We start from the raw sequence: 21,516 nt of genomic DNA on the forward strand, positions 1-21,516 counted from the left end.
TTTTGTAATTTTTATTCCCTTACAAATGTTTATCTCTACTATTTTCTCACAGAGAATAATAATAAAATGTTTAAATATCAGTTTTTTTTTTTGTATCTCCACACGAAAAGCATTATTTTGAGAATCTATAACACACTAACTAGACACTGAGTTTTTATTTATTTATTTAGTTTTCTTTTTTAAAAAATTCTATAGGAAAATATTTTAAAAATGTTGTGAAAATTTTAATTAGTTTCATTTTTTAAAAGTATTATTAATATAATAAACTTTCCCCTTTTTTTCTGTGAGAGCTGTGATCGTCTCTCAAGAACAATCTGGGTAAATATTAAGAGGCTGGAGGCACAGCTAGGCTAAGATTAAAATTTCCTGTAGTGCGGACCCCCCCCAACCTTTACAAAATTTTTAATTTTTGTTTTTTACCAATTTTAAATAATGAAAATTACTGAAAGGTGAGACATTTTTTTTCTTTAAAGATTTCTTTATAAAAAATCTGTAGTATTTATGGTTAAATTTAAATTAATCTAGTTTTTTACAAAGTTATTAACGGAATGCATTGAAAAGTGTATAGTTTTAAGTTGATTTTGAGTTCACCTTGGCGTTGGTAAATAACTTGCGAGATGTTTACATTAATTTTTAACATTCTTGCGGAAGTTGGTTCACGGAACATCAAAATTTTGGGCGCTTTAATTTTTTTTTTTTTTTTTTTGGAAATTACCACCTTTCAATAGAAAAGAAACTTAATTGTGCATTTTCTTGTTTTCTTCTTGGCTGAATGCTGATAAACTAATTATTTTGTTTTATATGATACAAGTGTGTGGCTTCTTTACTTCTTTAACTCTAACCGCTTTTTGGTGCTTTCTTTCATCAGATTTGGGTATAAACATTCAAAAGTTTCGGTCACACACACACACACACTGGTTTTTTGGACGAAATTATTTTTTGGGAATTGACAGTTGCAGAACACCTTCATTTGCTTCAACTTGAAAGCTTTATTTTAAAACTTTAATTTAAGCTTAAAACTTAAAATCACAAAATTTCTTTTGACCAGCGATTTAAACAATAATAAAACAAAAAAAAAAAGATTGAGAAATAACTGTACCAGATAAGTTATTGATTGTTTAAACATCGTGAAAAACTGAATCGTGAATCAGATTACATTTCATTAGAAACAAAAAATTTTAAATCCCACCCAATGGCTGCTGCGTAGTTCGTAAAGACAGGTTCTATGGAAAAGTGGGTCAATAACACAAGCGCCGAGATTTCACGAGGTTTGAGAGTGTGGACATAATGCTTAATCTATCCAGAACTCATGGCTTTGGCTTCCTAAGAATAAAGCTTAGAAGCAGGATTTCAGAATGATCTGAAATTATTTTTTGGGGGAAGGTGAGCTTAAGTTTTGAAAATGTTGGACCATAAAAGGTTATAAGATTATGTAGGGGGAAGTATTCATGTTAAAACATGAATTCCTAATTCCTCAACTGTCAAGAGCAATGTGTGACCAGAAAACTTTTAGCTATTGAACTTTTCAATACTTTCAACACGATCATGAGTTTAACCTAGTTCTGACGATTTAAGAAAACACCAAAAAGAAAACAAAAAGAAACTAGATATTAAAGCAAGTCGCAGTCTAGTTATTTTAACTAAAGACGTAGCACTGATTTTAGCAGACGCTACTAGTAGTATTACAACTTTGTTGCCAGCTTAATATCCAATTTCGCTCAAAATGAATACGATCTCAAGATCACTAATCTTGATAAACATATGCTCAAATCAATGCTAAGTCCCCAAAACACATTTTAATTGATTGAAAATTATCAACAAGTACTTTCGATTTTTAATTTTTTAAGTATTAAAGTGTATTTAGTTTTTAAATAATAATTAAAAATAAAATCCTAAACAATACAATTACAGGTGGAGCTCCTAATAATTTATGATTTCTTTTTGTTTTTTACATATATTTATAATATGTACAAATATATAACTTTAAAATATGTACACTGGGCCAAAAAAGTCTGTGAACACTAACCTAAATTTTATTACTTTTATTATTATCTTATTAGAAACTTCTTTTATTTTCAAATGAAATATACTATTCGATAGAGAGAAACCAGAGTTTTTCATTTTATATTCAATCTTTTATTTTTGTTCAGCAGGAATATCACAATTAAATGTTTAACAAAACAACACCCCAAACGAATGCAAAAAAAGTCTGTGAACAGCTGTATAAATATGTAAAAACATTAAGATAACAAACAGAAAAACGATTGAATAAAGTTTCAAAGTTCTCTATTGTATTGTAGAAACCACTACAGTCAGTTTTGTGAATAAATAATCTAATTAGTACATATTTAACCACTAATATGGAAGTTCCCAGACCAATTCGAGAACTTATTGTGAGGTTGCGAAATGAAAGAAAAAGTATTCGAGAAATAGGGAAGATAGTTCAAAAAAACCCTTCAACGGTGCATAATATAATTAAAAAGTACGGAAATGTGATTAGTAGGCCACGCAGTGGACGGCCTCCAAAACTTAATTCCTTTCATAAACGATTCATTTCAAGAAGAACCCAGGACAAGCGCTCAAAAAATCAGTCAAGAATTATCAAGTGGTTATGTGTAAGCGTAACACCACAGACAATTAGAAATAAATTACATGAATACGATTATTGCGGTCGAGTCCCGAGGAAAAAACCTTTAATCAAAATAAAATAAATAGTAACCGCCGATTGGATTTCGCGAAAGAATATGTTTCTAAGCTTTCTAGTTTCTGGGAAACCGTAATCTTTTCAGATGAGTCGAAATTCAATGTATGTGGGTCTGATTGACGACAAAAAGTGTGGCGAAAAAGAAATGAAGCTATGAAAATGAAAAATATGAAGCCTACTTTTAAGCATGGGGGAGGCAACATTCTGGTGTGGGGTGCATGAGTGCTAAAGGAGTGGGCAAGTTAGATCTAATTAATGGTATGATGGACCAATATGTGTATGTGGATATATTAAGACGCAATTTAAAAGAAAATTCAAAAAAATTAGGGTTGGAGGGAACGTTTGTCTTCCAACAAGACAATGACCCGAAACATACCGCACCAAAAACTCAGGAATGGCTTTTAAATAATACACTCTGGCGCCTAAACACCCCTCCACAAATGCCAGACCTTAACCCAATAGAACATTTGTGGGATGAAATCAGCCGCGAAATAAATAAACCGTGAACAACTAAAAAACGCTATTTTAGAAGAGTGGGATAAAATTCCAACATTGACGACCACAAAATTATTAGGATCGATGAAAGCTCGCTTGTTGGAAGTGATTAGGAACATAGGAGGTCCTACAAGTTTTTAAAATTTATAATTCACGTACAATGTGTGAGAATGATTTATTTCTGCAAAGTGTTCACAGACTTTTTTTGCATTCGTTTGGGGTGTTGTTTTGTTAAACATTTAATTGTGATATTCCTGCTGAACAAAAATAAAAGATTGAATATAAAATGAAAAACTCTGGTTTCTCTCTATCGAATAGTATATTTCATTTGAAAATAAAAGAAGTTTCTAATAAGATAATAATAAAAGTAATAAAATTTAGGTTAGTGTTCACAGACTTTTTTGGCCCAGTGTATAACCTTTTTGGTTTTTTCATCTGCAACCAAGTGAATAATGTTTTAACAAAATCAATATGGAGTGAGTAAAATCATACTTTAAATCACATATGACAGAAAGTAATGGCATAGCCAGGACGTTTTCTAACAAGAGAATATAAATGATCCAAGTGAAACAAAGGTCTTGAGAGATTTTAGAACGTTTTGTCCTACAGTGCAGATTGTACAGAGAGCAGTTGATGATACCTTACTTTTTATCAATTTTGCTTAAAATAATTTATGGTATTTTTTTTTATAATGTTCTTCGAAATGATAAAAATTAGAATAGTTCTTTCATTGGTGGTACAGCATAATCGCCATAATCATCTCTACTTCTTTGCAACTACCATTCCAACAAAATGTACTTTATAAGGTTTATTCGCCTGAAATTTTTAGAATCAGAAAACGGACTTTTGTACTAATACAGCTGACATTTTAACTAATAAAATGATGGAAACCAAAATAACTATAAGTAATAAAAAAAAAACTACATATTTTAGATACTTATTCGAACATTAAAGCCCGAATCATGTTACATCTCAGTACTCCATTCCAAAAAAAGAAAAAAAGAGGTTCCCCGGAATTCAGAAGAACATTATAATATAAACACATTGTATGAACTATGTAAATTTAATCAGTTGTTTTTAAATTTGTATCGAACAGATGTTTTGAAAATAGAATCATTATGAGAATAATATTTCAATTAAATCATTTACAACATCATTTTCACGGTTGCAGTGATAAATTTAAAAAGTGAGTTTTACTTTTTCTTATTTTCACACTCTCCTTTATTTTGAACACTAGTGTTAAAAAAAAAAAAAATCAAGATTACTTAACTCTCACTAGTTGAAAAATTAATTTTAATTTTACACTTTAAACTTTAAAATCTTAAAAAAAAAAATTTGGGTAAAATCATGAGGGGGAGAAGTGCGACATTTTGGAATCGGAAATGAATTAATCGCTTTTACGATTTCCTCTTTGTTCCTACAGCATTTCTTGTTTCCGGAAAATATTTATCATTAAATAAAAAAAAATTGCGTAATATATTCAATAGTATTAAATTTAAAATTGTTATTTCAAATTTATATATTCTCTCCTTCTTTAAATGTATAATACAAATATATAATATTATTTACAAAATTTTTCATTATACAATAACAAGTCAAAAATAGTAATTCTTAAATACACTCATTTTTTTTTTAAGTTTTTTAAATGTTTCATTTCTACTTGACTAATATCCAAAATTATAATTTTATGTATATATATATAATTTGTTTACACTTTACAATTTTATTAAAAATTATTCAACAAAAAAATTGAATTGTGCCACTCTTTTATAATTTCGTTTTTATTAAAAAATATAATTAAAGGATGGAAGTAAAAAATAATAATCCGTGTTCGACAGATTAGGTCATCCATATTATACAAAATCAATGGCCGATTTGGTCATCTTAATATACTAAGTTTCGGGAAGGTTACATAAATTAAAGAGAAAAAAATCGAATAACTAAGGCAGTATCGGATTGTGATTGGCGCAAGGCGATCACATGTTGTGCTATGTTTCTAAAGACGCTATCAGACTATGGTACACTACTGACTGCAGGTCGTTGAACATTGACGAATGTCCGCAGCTGAAATTCGCGTCAGGCCTTACCCTGTTGTTGTTGTTATTCAGGCTACTACTAGTATCTTCCCTACTGCTTAGATCTTTCAGTCGATCAGCGGCCGACGGTTCCTCCAGTCTTGGCCTCTTCGGGTCTGGCGTGACCGTCGAGTCCAGATCCACTACGTTGATTTCATCCTCGTCTTCATCAATGGAAGTCAACATGCGTGGCGTTAACGGCATATAGAACTGGCTGAGCACCGCTTGCACATCACTTTCATCCACATCGTCCAATGAACGTTTCCTGGTATCACGACGAGCCGCTTCGTTTTCCTCCTTTTTGCCAGGTAGATTCGTAATATCGGCCAATTGATCAGACGTTCTCAACGGCTCAACTACATCATCTTTTAGGAAATCCGAAGCAAAATATCTAAAACCAACTGATTGTTGTTTCTGCAGTTTCTCCTCCCTAGCCTCTTTTTGCAACCTCTTCATCGTATTATTGATCAACACAGATCTACGCAACGAACTTTCAGGATCTTCAATCTTCTTCAACTTGTTTATAGATATCTTCAACACTTTACGTCGTTCTTCTTTCTGGCGATATTTAGCAGAGATCATTGTTGGCCGATTTGGCCGACAAAAACTAGTTCCATAACTCCTGCCGAACATATCGTCATCTTCGTCCTCCAACTTGTGATTCTGATCAGAAGTATGATTGTTGTTTGTGGTCAAAGGATTATTATTATTTTGATTGTTTGATTTCATAGCGCCGATGTCCTCTGGCGGGGACCTTTTGCAACCCCCGTCGCTAGCCTTATCACCTGACACTTCTGTAACAGTCAAAACAAAGCAACCTATATAATTACGACTCATGCTTATTGAGAAAGAGAAAAACATATTTAAATTAAGGACTTTGTTCAAGAAATCTAAGCAATTTTCAGGTTCTAAAACAGGTAAATATAAGTTAAGAAAACCTGCTCAGCCCTTAGGTTGAGCATCGGGCTTCTTCAGGGAACTTGTACTGAGTTAGGCCCTAGAGCTAGAAGTCTGTAGTTTTGGAAGTCAAGTTAGATATAGGAGTTCACTTAAACCATCTACTTGGACTCCTGAAATAAAGCAAACAATTCCCAATAATGATCCCAACCCTCTTTATTGTATACAGAAAATGGCCTTAGGTTAGATATGATTGCCTAGGAAATGACAAGTTAGTTTACGGCCGCAACAAGCCAAGTTGTCTCGCAACAATCGTTCTTGGAGCACCAATTTCATTACTGTTTTGTTAGGCTAAGCAGTCTTAAGAAAATCCTGGGTGAAGTACGACTGCATCATGATTCTTCTTCTTTGAATTGCATAAAACTGGGTCCCACGTGGTTCTCCACTGTTGCAATTTATGCAGTGCTATAACCTTTTCTTCCAGACGAACCTGCTCAGGTTATCGTTCAAGGTAAAAGACGATATTTTCCGCCTGTCGAAACAGGTTGTCCGAGGTTATCACCCCCTACCATTCCTGCCATATTCAAGTCAAACTTTCAGTAGTCTTACTTAATAAAACGCATTTCACTTAGTCAGAATTCTAATTGAATCTTTTCGGACACAACTCGTTAACCATTTGGATTCATTTAGACGTTCATTTAGGGATTATAAGATCTTTATGGTCTTGTGGCTTAGCGAACTTCGTCTTGTAAAGTACCAAGTTCATCCATCAGTTTCTTGCCCAAGCAAGTTTACTTGATTATTGTACAGTTAGTCTTTAAGGTTTTCTGGACGCTTCTAACAACTCCACTGTGACTATTTGCTGTTCACAGTTGGTAGAATACCATTCATAAGTACAGAACGGCTTACCCCTAATTTTGTTTGAGGCCGGACTAGCTTCACACAACTTGTTTTAAGAAAAGAGTTAAGCATATGATTTAAATAGGGTTCAAGGTAACTGTGTTGTCCCGCTTCTTGCAACTGTATCATTTATTGTGGTTAAAACTGTCGATGACTATTTTCTATATTAGATTCTAATATGGCGCCCTTAAAGGACTATGCCACTGAGGCCCAATGGATCTATTGCGGCTTATTCTCTATATTAGCGGCAAAGAGTATTTTCCTCGTAAGATAAGGAGACCCTTTTCGCTCTAGAATCGTAACCTTTTCTTGTAAAAAGCAAAATTGTCTTCGGTAACTTAAGATTCAATAAAGATTCGAGGTTTACACCTTAACAGTTAGGATTTTAATTCTTAGTTATAATGAAAAAGTTCAAGGTTCTTTAAAGTGCTAGTTTATAAGACTAATTGATGCAGAGTGTTTTTTTATAAAGCTTCTTGTTTGTTACAAACGGGCATCGCATTTAGTAATCAATTAAGGACAGGGTTAGGGCGCTTGCAGAGGGATGGTCTCCCCGCCTAGGGGGGGGGGTATTCAAAGATTTTTAATTAAAGTGTTGACTTCAAATCTAATTTATTTTGCTGAGTAAGGAAAGAAATTTCCGACGTTTCAAGATAAATTATGTGAAGACGACCCCCAAAGTTTATTGTGAACTGGAAAAGGTTCTTTGGCATTTTCTTTTAACCATTTTTTTTTCTTCCCTTGACTTCTTCCACACACAATTCGGCCCGAAATCAAAATGGCCGACTACATCTTGATCTATCTGCAGGGTTTTAGCACACTCTTGGTATTGGTATGAAAGCGAATCACTGCATTGGGACCCTTGCTATTGTACGGTAACCAGGAATGGAAGAATTTATCATTGTACACAGTTAGGACGTTTTCTTATTCGGGATTCGAAAATCTGTCACGAGTTTCGAAAGTTTCGATTGGGTCTACGTTGGCTATTACAACACCTGTGCTATTGAGATCAATATCAAATCCTTAGAAAAGTCTCCATAAATTTAATTCACGTACTAGATTTCCACTATTTTGATTATACTTCGAAAATGGCCCCAAGACGATATTTTCTGCCTGTCGAAACAGGTTATCCGAGGTTATCTCCCCCACCATTCCTACGATATTCCAGTCAAACTTTCAGTAGTCTTACTTAATAAAACGCATTTCACTCAGTAGCAGAAAGGTTACAGTCAGAATTCTAATTGAATCTTTTTGGACACAACTCGTTAACCATTTGGATTCTTTACGTTCATTTAGGGATTATAAGATCTTTTTGGTCTTGCGGCTTAGCGAACTTCGTCTTGTAAAGTACCAAGTCCATCCATCAGTTTCTTGCCCAAGCTAGTTTATTTAAATATCGTACAGTTAGTCCATAAATACAATTCACGTACTTGATTTCCACTATTTTGATTATACTTCGAAAATGGCCCCAACGATTTTTGTCGGAACACGTTTCACTCATTTCACGAACAAAGATCTACAAGTTTTAAAAACAATTTAAGGTAGACATTCATCTCTAAAGTGCAACCACCAGCCAAAGTACAATGTATCTCTTTTATGAAGATTTCAAAATGCGAGGCCAAAATTTCGACGTCGATGGAAATTCTATAACATCTGCCTACTTACATAACTTATACCTGTGTAATCTCTAGATAAAACTATGTTTCAGTTTAGTTCTGGAGAAGCGGTTGAACCTAATTTTTTGTGTAATGTACAATTACAACATTGAGAATTTTTTATTACAGATCAACTCATGCGAGTTTTTTTTAGAATACCGGAAGCCCCAAAACCAGTATGGCGATTGCAGTACTTCCTCATCTTTTACAAGGACGGAAAGCGCCCCCCGGACAGACATACGCACACCAGTGTTGACAGACTAATGAAACAGGATTAATTTTAATAGCCCCACTTTTAGTCTCTCTCTTTAAGACTAATTGTGGACACAGTCTTAAACTTGAGAAATTAACTCGCCTCTAGACGTCACTGGGGGGTTGGGAATTATTCCAAGTGTAGCGCTAAATCTCACACTTTACATTCTCTTTAATAACGCTTCTAACATTATCACAAGATATGCACTTATTACGAAATTCACAGCCTCTAAAATCTAGAGTGAAAATTGTTTCCCAAAAAACCTCATCAGAACTAAAACGAGTTTCCCAACTCAAAAAATTATTCAAAGAAAAATTAAAAGATCTAAGTGAATTAACAAATAGTTTCCCATCAAGGCGAATAGCATTCAATAATTTAAAGTTACAAATTCAAGGTATTATATAAAATAATATTTTAATATTAATTAGGTTATTTATTCATTTGTTTTTTAAAACATCAGAGGTCTCTGTCTGCACAATTAAAAAACTGTAACCAGAGGTTTCATTACAGGCAACACCATCTATCAGCGGACAGTGTGAGCTATATACAAGCTCCTAGCAAAATAAAATACAAAAAAAATTCTATAGCCTAGCAGCTGGATTTGAACCTGAGACCTCTGCGTGGGAATCCCATACTCTAAAGCTGTGGGCTAATCGGTTCCTTGGTAGGTTAAAATCATATTTAACTTAACTATACACTTATTTTGTTTTAGTTATTGCCTAGAAATAATGCTTTGGATAACCTTGAAGTTAATAGTAGCACTAAAATATCACTCGTAAGTTTAAGGTTAACAATAACGAAAGGAGTACTTAGTAAATGAAACACGTCAGATTAGGAATTTATTTATCTACATTACGTCACGATTTTATCTCAATATTATTAATCCCAACTGTTCCGGAAAAGCTTTTGATTACTGTTATTGATCAATTTCATTGTATTAGTTAATTATTTATAAAAAGAAAAGTTTAAATTCAAACTATTTATTATTACGCAAAATCAACAAAACATTACAGCTATTCGCCTTACTCAACACAAAAATCAAACTCGAATCTCTTTGGCAAAAAAGAATTTAGAATAAAACCTTCAGCCAGATACTAAATTCCTAAGCAGCCAAGATATTTTACGTTCAGACGAAAATAATTTCCTATTAATTGAGATCTGAGAGAACCGGAAAACCAACTTTCGAGAAAAACGCGTACAATCTATTCTGTAAGTTTGTATTTCCGGTTGGGGGGGGGGAAATTTCCTTGAAATAAATTTTGATTTCCAGATATTTTCCAGCTGACCTGCGCGTAATGCGTCATTAATACATGGAATTGCGCAATTAATTGCCTTCGACACCAACTCTCTTTCTGCAAATTCCCAATTCTGACTTTTTTATTTTCCCCAAGCTTTAGAATATCCAAGACATTTTCAATTCTAACTTAACCGTAATTTATACTTGAATGATACATTAGAAGGAAGCCTACCTTATGGAATTAACCTACAACTAAGAAAATCATACAACTATAAGTTAATAGAGCTACATGTTTATAAATGTCAAGAAGTTTTGGAGAAATCTTTACGTCATTTTTGGAATTCCAGAAGAATGGAAAAACGTCTCTCAGCAAAGTGGAACATAATTCTAGATTTTTTTTTCAAATTAGTAAGTAGGAGATCAAAAGTTAGAAAAAATGCCAACAGTAAAGCATGCACTTCCGTCTCCGTCCTCGACACCTAATTTGGTAGCTAGACGTTAAGCCGCGCCTGGTAAAATGGACTTTAATATCATTATTTCCATTAACCCCTGTACATTAGAGCATTTACTCATGATCTACCATTCCATCGCAATCTATTTAAAGTTCTACATCGGTACAATATACAGATCAACCACATTTATAATACTGAAGAGGAACGTTGAAAGTATATTTGTCAAGTTAAGTAATAAATAAATAAAAACAGTGCTTTATTTTTAGACAGGTCCTAGATTTTAGAGCAAAAATATATTTATGTAGGCAGGCCTGTCAATTGTACTAGGAATTAATTTATCATTAATATAATTGATGTTATTAAGACGAAATGCGGGCTCATGGATATTACTGTAATACAGCAGAAAGGTGAGGTAACCAAAAATTTGGTTCAATAAGAAGTTTCGGTGTAAAAAGAAAAAAAAGATAATGCTTTCCTTTTGCTAATTTAATTTAGGCAACATGCACTATTCAAGTTGTAATTAGGTACTTTAAATGCCTCAGCATGGTTTACAGACGTTTCCCAGATAGCCTACAAAGTTAGGGAGTTATTCCAAGAGATAATTTCTTGGTGAGCAATCAAAAAAACAGAGCTCGTTGCATAATCAATTTCTGAGACTACTAAGTCACTTCCAAGTTATTCAACGCTTTACATTTTGATAAGTATTGTTACATATATTGTTTTGGGTGTCCAGAAAACGTAATGTAGCCATTTTTACCTCATAACAAAATGCGGCGCAATAGTGCAGGTATCAAACCATGAGGACACACAATGAAGAGCAAAAAAAAAACAAAAAAATCTAACCACAAGACGACTTAAATTAGGCGATTTAAACTTTGTGTAATTGAGTGGTGAGGTTGCATAATATTCAGAATAATACTTTAGAATATTTTTTATTTAAAATAAAAATATAATATAAGTGAAAACTTTTATGAAAAGATGCAATTCTTTTAAAATCTTTAGCCCCAAATTATAACACCAAAAAAATAACTAAAACGGTATCCATATCCAGATGCTGTCTAACCAATTATAGTACACTCACTGGCCGACAGGTATCTAGTTACAAGTAACAACCGCTAGATCGCTTAACATGTACAATTCTCTAACCCAAACACACTTGTTTATCATTTTGATATAATGATGGGTAGGGGAATCCCATTCTAATTCCCCCTATTTTTCAGGGATTACCCCTTAACAAAGAATTAGCTAATCAAACAAATTAATAACCAATGAAATTAAGGGGGGTTTTCCTATTGTTTTTATATGATCCAATCAAAAATATTGAAATAAAAAGAAAAATTAATATGATTCGCGATATAATTAAATATTATTAAATGATAAATTTATTTATACTAAGAATAATTTCACTTTTTTTCTTAATAATTCCAAATTAATTAATTAAAAGATTCTACAATCTGCTAGAATTTAATCTGAAAAATTCTCAATTCCTTAATTATATTCTATATTGCAAATATCTTACACGTAATACCAAATATATTATAAGTTCGTTCACATTTATTTTAAAATTGTATTCAGCAAATATTGAAATTCTTAAAAAAAAGTTTAAAAAATATATATATATTTCAATTGGGGTTCACAAGGAAGTACGATGTTTTACGTCACTTCCTTTAGAGCATTTATATTAAAATTGATCTGTCCGTTTATTCCAACTATACGCACTATTGGGGAGGAAAATGTCCCGACTTTTATTGGGAATTCAATGTTGCTAAGACATCTAGTTTGAAATACCCTAACTGAATAAAGGAATGGGGACGAAAAAGTTCGCTATGAACTTCCGGTTTTACGATTATCTTTTAATGAAAGTTACGAATCACAAGGATGTATGCCTTTTTTTTTTTTTTACTTACAGCGCGATTCTGTACGATTTTTTTTTTTGAACATGGACGTTTTATTGCTTTTTTTTTAAGCATCAGATTATAATTAGGACATTAAAAATTTTATTAAAAAGGCAAATCAGAATCTCAGGATGACAACTTTGTTAACTAATATTGGTAAACGGGAAGTGGGCCACATTACTTATTCGGAGTTCCTATTTAAGTATCTTATTATTTGCAATACCGAAGCCTGAAATAGAAGATTCGGTAAATACCAACTAATTTTTTGGTGTAAGGAAATTTTTATGGAACAAAATCTGTAGAAATTAAAAAATAAAAAAAAATAAATGAAGATATGTAGTTTATTTGGAATGAATAAACACTAGAATGCGCCCCCATATCAACGAAACCAATGAATACTTCTAATCTCGTTCTGTGACGGGGACGCACTAGCCACGAATTTAAGACTCCCGTCAAAAGTAATGAGGAGACAAGAATACATTTTTTTTTGTAAATGATTCTTTTTTAACTAAATATTTAAATTAATTTTGTGTAAATAAACATACCGTGTCATCAGTGGTTAAATCCAAAATGTTTTGTAGGATAAATTTTCTTTTTTCAGCAAGATTCCTGGATTAAGCAGAAATTTTTTTGGATGAAAAACTTTGTGAAGAAAATAATCCAAAAAAAATAAAATTTAGGGAGCAGAGAATCTTTTTTGTTTCTTCTTGATGTTGGAAAAAAAAAGGGAATAATTACTGTTCCCTTTTCACACCTGATCTCACTGACACCAATTTTTTAACCACAATTTTTTTTAAAGAAAATATAAAATTCACTGCACTGGATAAATTCTTTGCTTCACCACAAAAAATAAATTAATCCTTGATTTTTTCGGGATAATCCTCAGACACTTTCAAAAGTTACGAGCATATAATCCTTGATGTCAACAAAATAGTTTTTTTTTTTTTTTTCCTTTAAATAATTTTCAACAAACTGTTTCTTTCAGCTAGCAAAAATAAAAAAAAAAAAAAAAAAAAAATAATTGTAAAACTAAAAAGTCCAAATCTACAATTTTATCTCTTAGCGTGAAAACTTCACAAAGCCACACCAGACTATCAAACACAACAGCACTTCAGCAACTGAATGGTTTATACGGAGTTTGAAATTGGTTTGGTGTAAAGGGAGTAGTAGGGGTAAAAAGTGTGTTTAAGTGGGGGTAAGTCCGCTTAACTCTATCCCCACTACATCTTTACACTAGCTTTTGATATTATACACATCGCGTATGCCTTGTAAATACACACTTTTTCTACATACACTTACACAAATATACACAAACACAAATTCATTTTAAATAAATACAAGTATTAAAAAAAAAAAACACACAGAAGGTGTAAACACGTACTCACACTAGTACACATTGTAAATATATATTTTATACATACAAACTTAACCTCAGTCTGACCTAGTTATCATTTTTAGATTTTAATGTCTAAACATATGATAACCCAATAAGTAATTTCAACTAAAATAATTTTACTTAATAAGTGATAGGTTATAAAAAAAATTAAAAACCTTTTTTTTTAATAACATAAAAATAATAATAATTAATAACAATAATAATAGACAAAGTAAAAATACCATCTTTAAAAATAGGTCATAATAAAATAATGATACAGCTGTACTAATTTGAGACTAATAGCTTGCTAAGTGCTGCGTTTCAGTGGCCGTTTGCTGAACTACTGTTCTCTTTACCAGTTCTTGAGCCAAGGGATGGTTAGGTTTGATAATAACTTGAGTAAATACGTAATTATTTCTTATTTGACTATTTTTTTTCCCCTCTTTAGGTTGTTGGATGTTTAAAAAATTGATATTTACCTATTTCTTAACACTGTTAAGAAATAGTTTTTTTTTAACGTGTTTCTTGAGAATAAGGTAACTTTTTATTGGAAGCCTACTTTACTGGAAATTTATTGTATCTTAATTTACACTTCTTTTGGGGAGGGGGGGGGGAAGTGGAGTAGCCACTAGGAGAACTAGAACGTCCCTGCGGATATCCCAGCCTAACGACACGAACAATATTCAACATTAACTAACATACTAAAACCTAGGTAAACTAAAACGGAATACAAAAAGTTTTTAATTACCTGCAATTTCCTTTATAAGATATTCTGCCATCACTCACTGGTATTTTCACTGGGAAAAACTTTTACTCGATTGCAATGGAAACTTCTTAAGACATACTAAAAAGTAGATTCTATTTCTTGGACAATTTCCCACCACGGGGGTTTTTCAGGTACAAAATAAAAAGAAATAAATAAATATATCTAGGGGGGAATTTTTACAATATTACCATTGTGAGCGAGATACCTGCAAGATTGGAAAGGCGGGGAAGTACAATACTCTATTATCTGAGGCATTCATAGTCTATCCCCCCTTCATAGCAGATGACTCATTAGTCTTCAGTCATCAAGAATGCCGTGCAGCGACGTTATTAAACCTTTTTTTTCAGATAAATATTTCAAATACATGAAACTATCAGTGATATATAAAGTTTGGAGGAAAGCAGTGAAGTTGTTATCTTGAAAAATTTAAAATTAGGCGCTTTTAAATTAGGGCGCCACGATAGCCGAGCGGTTGGTTATAGGCTAGAACCGCAAAACTTAGATGTATTGTTGGTTTAGTGGGGTTCGATTCCCGGTGTCTAGGCCTTGGATTTTATTTAATGTTTAATATGAGAAATTTACAGTAAAGTATGTTTGCTAGTCGCCTCTGTCCACGACACCTAATTGGTAGTTTGGATGTAAAGCTCGCCTGAAAAAATTGGCATTACGTTAAGAATGTTCGTAGAGAAGCTTCAAGAGCTATGCTACAACGAATTTTCTTAGAAAAAAGAAAGTTTCCCCATCTTTGAATAAACTATTCGCCAAGTTAGGAAAAACCAGGCGTTTAACCAGTTTAAGAGAAAAATATCAATAAAACCGTGGAAATTAATTTACTCAGTAAGCTCTGTTACTTCCGGTTGAATTTTTATCAACTCATTAAATCCTTTAATTAATGAATAAGTGGTGGTAGGACCGTACATAATACAGAGATAGCACTTTATAGTAAAGCATCTCTCTTTAGCGTGGTCTTAATAGAATTTTCTCAGAATAATCTATCAATTAGACTAATTGATTTGTGCGTGATCATTACTAGCTTGGAGACAAACCTTGGAGATATTTTATTTTAGTAAATATTCAAAATGTTTGGGGAGGGGGTGGAGAATTTAGTAAAGTAGCACTTCCGCCTGGGAAATCGTGAACGCTAAAGTTCGGGTCTCTTCGGAAAGCATGCTCATTTCCGGTAAAGATTCTAAATCAACATTCTTTATGAAACGATCGCTTTCCTTACCAACAACATTGGAGGTTACTAAAAAAATATTTTGAGCGAACCACTCACACGACTCCATCTTATCATTCTCAAGGTAGTAACTCATAAATTTATTCAACTGAGCAAATCTGGATCATATTCAACACTTACCTACACTATACTGTAAATATATATTTTATTGCAGGCTCAGCAAAACACATGCATCGCATGGGCTTGGCGGATGATAGCCTCTGTAGGTGGTTCTGTCTGGAGGAGGAGGAGGAAGAAACGGCACTGCACGTGTTGGGTCAGTGTGAGGGACTTGTCTAGGGCTAAGGATGTTACTTCTCAAGGCCTGAGGAGCTTTACCCAGTAGTCGCTCTCCAGAATTAAGAGTCTGATCAAAAGGACAGGTCTGGAGGGTGAGCTTTAGAGTGAGGGGGGGGGAGCCACAATAGATCCAAAGGGGGTCGCAGAAGGGGTAGACCTTAAGGGCCGGCCCTAGTTGAATCTAATCTAAATTTTAAACCCAAAAATGGAACCCTGTAGGGAAGCCCTGCATTGAAACCCATATACCCGAAAAATGATGAACAATAAAGGAGTGAACAGAATTCCCAGGTAAGCCCGGTAACCAATGTCGGACTGTAAAAACCAATTCATTAGCTTCTTTCGTTTGAAGAATTTTCCCTTAAACTTAAGTAAATCGCCTTTAACAGGATACCCAGCATTCCTGAACATGGGGCAACATGTTACCAAAGACATGATGTGGCCCAAAATCTTGAATGTGACATCAATCTGTCAATTCAATTCGCAAAAAATCAGCACAAATTTCAGCTTCTTCTAACTTAGAAAAAGGGTATCTTCATTTTCTGTTTGATTAAAATTATATTCATTCAATTTTTTTGGTTCCTGTAAAAAGAGTTTGTTGGACAAAGTTGAGTATTTTTCCTTTCTTTCTGTTCTTGAGATAAAAATATAATGGACGATTGAATAGAAAACAAAGAATTTAAAGAGAGGAGAGAAAGAGTATATTAAAAGAGAAAGAGAATGTGTAAGACTGGAACAGATTGTGGTGTAAATGAGACGGCTAGCGAGCAGCTGAAATTACCTGCAAGGATCGCCTTGTGCAGCCTGACAGATCTGTCGGCCGGTAGAGGGACGAGACCTTAACTCCATCTTTAGCAACACTATCATAACAGTAACGGAACTAGCCGATCACTTGCCGAACTTCCCCGAAGCTTCATTCTACTGCTTTCACAACCACACATTACACATAGCACAGACTTATTTATCTAATTATTATTTATTTTTAGTGTTTTTGTGCAAATAACTAACTTAGATTTTACGCTGTACATTTTTTATTAGCTGCTCTTCAAAAAAAAAAAAAAAAAGAAGAAGGGTAGTACTGTAATCGTACCCGATTTGAAGCAATCGTGACCTTATCGGGAAAAATTGTTTTGTCAGCTACGACCTATCTACAAACCTTTTTTTCTGCTCAGCACATAAATTCTTTGCAGTCCAATTTTTAAAAAAATGAGTTTATGGTATTTTCAGTAAAATATAGACACATTCTTTCCAAATTTATTATAATAATGATGGTTTTAGTTTATTTCGACCCGTTGTTGACAGATGATTTTTTGGTGAATATCGAGGTGCGCTCTTAAATAAATACAACTTTTTTCTGCAACCATGTAGGGAAGTTCTCATTACTCAATTAAAAACGGCTGTGTAATGCCCAACTTCCCACACTAGTGGGGGGAAATTCCTATTAGTGTCACTTTCCGCACAAGTGAGTGGAAAAACTTTATTGTGCTTCCTTGATATAAGAAGTTTTGTTATTAACATAAATATTTTCTGTAAAACTCTAATAAGCTTATTTAAATTTATTTTATTTAAATAATTAAAAAACGAATATTAAAAAATAAAATAAAAATTGAAAGGAATATAGAAATAAAAATAATACTTTAATAAATAATTAGATATTTTTAATTATAACAGTTAAAAAGGTTATAATGTTACCTTATAGAAATTTAAAATGGATTCTAGTGATTCCTGTTTAGAAAACACTCCTCCATCAATAAAAGAAACAGCAGAAAATGTAATAAGTAATGTAAATACGTAAGTAATGTAAATAATTGTAATATAACAATAAATGTTTATAATAAATAAATTACTTTTTGTAGACTGTAAAAATGAAATTTTTAATTTTATTAGTTAATAAATGGTTGCAGAAAAAAATATAATATTTAACTCTAGTGTAAAGTATTTTCCTCACACTCGGCAATTTGCACTTGCCTCGCTTCACTCGCTCATGCGTGCAAACCCTGCCTCGCGTGAGGAAAAGTACTACTTTCCACACTTGTTAAATAAATAACTATTTTTGCTTTATACCAACGTTTCGGTAATTTTTACTACCTTCTTCAGAGTATTATAAAAAAAAAAGTTTGTGAAGTTTAATGTAGAACTACGAGTATATCATCATAACTAGGGAACGGATTCGTATGTATTTACATATTTTTTTCTAGGCAATTTACAGACGTTTTTCAACTAGAAGTATTCATACTGACACTTTTTAAGTCGTTTGAGTCTACTTTTATTTCACATATTTTCACATATTTGGATGTTATCGTATATTTATACATATTTGATTAAAATAAATAAATATTTCTACATATTTAATCAAAATATGTACATATTTTTTCATATTTTTCATTTTGGGCATATTTTCATAATTGGGAGGTGGTTGACAGGAACTGTGAACCACAGACTGTAGGGCTGTGAATCACAGTGGGTACAATGGTTATTGTAATTTACACAGAATGCTGCTAAACAGTGACGGGCACTTGTTAGTTCTTTGAAGTTGTCTGTTCTTTCAGCTCGTTCGTTGAAGTGTCCAATTCATTTCGTTGGGTCACTTAGTATTCTTTTTTGGGTGAAATGCCACGAACATCGGCCTCAAACAAACTACTGGTTGCTAAATATCTTCGCGAGTTTCCAGCAGAACTTTTTCGAAGTGATGGAGACATTTTGTACTGCACAGCTTGTGACAAGCGCGTTTCTTGCTCTCAACGTTCCCAACATATTGCCACCGGATCGCACATAGAGAATAAAAACAGAAAGAAAGAGAGGACGTCCTATCAAGCCTTCCTTACATCTCCATCATCAAGTAAGTCTACTCTGAGTACAGATCTGTGTCGGGCTTTGGTTAGAGCAGATATCCCTTTCCACAAACTTAAAAATCCTCATTTCAAAGGATTCTTAGAGACCTATATTGGGAAAAAAATGCCTGACGAGAGCACTCTGCGGAAAAACTACCTGGAAGATATCTATAAAGATTTCATGTGGTTGCAAACAATTTCGAAGAGTGAAGTTTTCAAAATTGAAAATTTAACACATCTTTTTATAAATTGTAAAAATGTTCTTTTCTTGTATAAATAATTATAACTCCTCCCCCCCAAAAAAATCCATTTTCATAAAAAAAAATGTCCATTTTACTTAAATATTCCAGAAAATATTTTAAGAAAATCACATATTTTCCACATAATTGACGAAAATAAATGCATATTTTAATTAAATATTTGGCATTTTTAAATACATAAAAATCCGTTCCTTAATCATAACTGTTGAACACCTGAATTATAAATTTTAAAAGTTGTATAGTGTTAATAAGATCACTTGAATAGATTAAGGTTTACGAATATTTTTTAAATTAATTCAAATGCAAAACCTTAAATATCTCGCAATACATGGAAAAATGGACTTATACCATTTTCAAAAATAACAGCTCATATAATTGTGTTGGGAAAATTTTTCTATTGAGAACACCCACTCCATGAGACCAGTCCAGTCTCAGTTTTCTGGAGCTTTCCAGACAATCTGTAATAGTTTTTTATTTTAAAGTTCAGTTTAAAGTTAATGTTAAGGCTTAATACTTTTAGTTAACAATTTTTTTTTCAAAAAAAGATCATCGTTGTGTAATGAGTTAACAGGGATGCAGCAAAGCCCACGCAATCCAATCAAATGATTACAATATTTTAAAACCAAACCAACGTTTTACTAGAAAATTTCTCATTTCTAAAAAGATTTGAATATTTTCAACTCTGCAATAAAAGAAAGTAAAATTACGTGTTAACATCCAGATTTTTACGCTTATTTATTATAAAAACGCCACATCAAGGCCAAAGACTATAGACAGTTTTATTAATAAACAAAAGGACAGCACTGTTTTTTATTTCAATGTAAATATTTCCAATAAAAATGGAAAGAAAAACTCGCCCTGAACATTAACGGGATAACCTTGAAAGAAGTATTTAAAAATAATACAATATTGGCTAGAATAACTTGTTGAAAGATATCATCTTGGTAACTAGCAGCATTCTTTTAGATATCGCGGGGGGCCACCTTTGAATAGTTTTAATTTCTCGCCAAATATTGGTCATTTTCTCCACATTTTGTGGTAGACCTGTTCTATAATTGAACAGAATTTCCCTTCGATTTCATTGTTTGGTAAAGTCCAGAATCGAGGAATGGTTATATGTATTTTGTAAGGTGGAAATAAAATTTTTTGTAGCATCTTTAGAAGTGTATTGTGAAGATTTGTAGTGGATAAGGTGTACGAGGGTCGTTTGAAAAGTCCGTGCAAAGTCAGAGAGATAGCACTACTGGCGCATATCGAGGTTATGTTTAGTTAGTAGCATCTCTTGGAAGAGCACACACCAAGTTTCAGCCAGATCGGTCTATTTCTTTGTGTTTGGCATTCGTTTGAATCGAGGAAGTCGAGTGATTTTCAAAAAAATGGACGAAAAAGAATTTCGTGTGCAAAACGCCTCAGGAGACTAAAGAGAAGCTTGATAAACATTATGGTGACTCTGCACCTTCGATTAGAACAGTTTATAAGTGGTTTCAAAATTTTCGGAGTGTCCATATGGGCACAAGTGACGCTGAACGTTCTGGACGCCCTGTTGAGGTTACTACTCCAGAAATCGTTGATAAAATCCATGATATGGTGATGGATGACAGAAGAGTGAAGGTGCGTGAGATTGCTAGTGCTGTGGGCATCTCGATTGAACGGGTACATAATATTTTGCGTCAACATTTGGACATGACAAAGCTATCCGCAAGATGGGTGCCGCGATTGCTCACGCTTGACCAAAAAAACGAAATCGTGTGAAGTGTTGCAAGGACGGTTTGCAGCTGTTCCAGAAGAATCCGCAGGACTTTAAGCGTCGTTTCGTCACTGTGGATGAAACATGGATACATCACTACACTCCTGAGACCAAAGAACAATCTAAACAATGGGTTACCAAGGGGGGAATCTGCGCCAAAAAAAGGCGAAGACCGTTCCTTCGGCCGGAAAGATTATGGCGACTGTCTTTTGGGATTCGCAAGGAATAATCCTCATCGACTATCTGGAAAAGGGTAAAACTATTACAGGTGCATATTATTCATCGTTATTGGACCGTTTGAAAACCGAGCTGCAAGAAAAACGCCCACGATTGGCCCACAAAAAAGTCCTTTTCCATCACGACAACGCACCAGCAGTTGTGGTCGCAAAATTAATGGAAATAGGGTTCCAACTTGTTTCACATCCCCCCTATTCTCCAGACTTGGCTCCCTCGGACTACTA

The 21,516-nt window shown here is 33.2% G+C and overlaps 1 protein-coding gene across 3 annotated transcripts in view; it reads right to left on the reverse strand.

Moving 5' to 3' along the window:
* Positions 1-682: 682 nt before the first annotated feature.
* Positions 683-21,516, reverse strand: part of LOC141453422 (uncharacterized) — a 59,368-nt gene continuing 38,534 nt past the window's right edge. The window contains exons 1-2 of one of the 3 annotated variants that reach the window (XM_074126635.1): positions 13,109-14,016; positions 683-6,068 (exon numbers count right to left, since the gene is read on the reverse strand). In XM_074126635.1, coding sequence (XP_073982736.1) covers positions 5,188-6,003 — 816 coding nt within the window. In that variant the 5' untranslated portion in view covers positions 6,004-6,068; positions 13,109-14,016 and the 3' untranslated portion in view covers positions 683-5,187. Of the gene's footprint in view, positions 6,069-6,212; positions 6,236-13,108; positions 14,017-21,516 lie in introns of those variants that run through there. The other 2 variants (XM_074126637.1, XM_074126636.1) reach the window with 2 other exon arrangements.

This window comes from Rhodnius prolixus, unplaced genomic scaffold (genome assembly GCF_049639745.1).
Source record: "Rhodnius prolixus isolate KJV_2025 unplaced genomic scaffold, Rpr scaffold_3, whole genome shotgun sequence".
In the NCBI taxonomy this organism is placed as follows: domain Eukaryota; kingdom Metazoa; phylum Arthropoda; class Insecta; order Hemiptera; family Reduviidae; genus Rhodnius; species Rhodnius prolixus.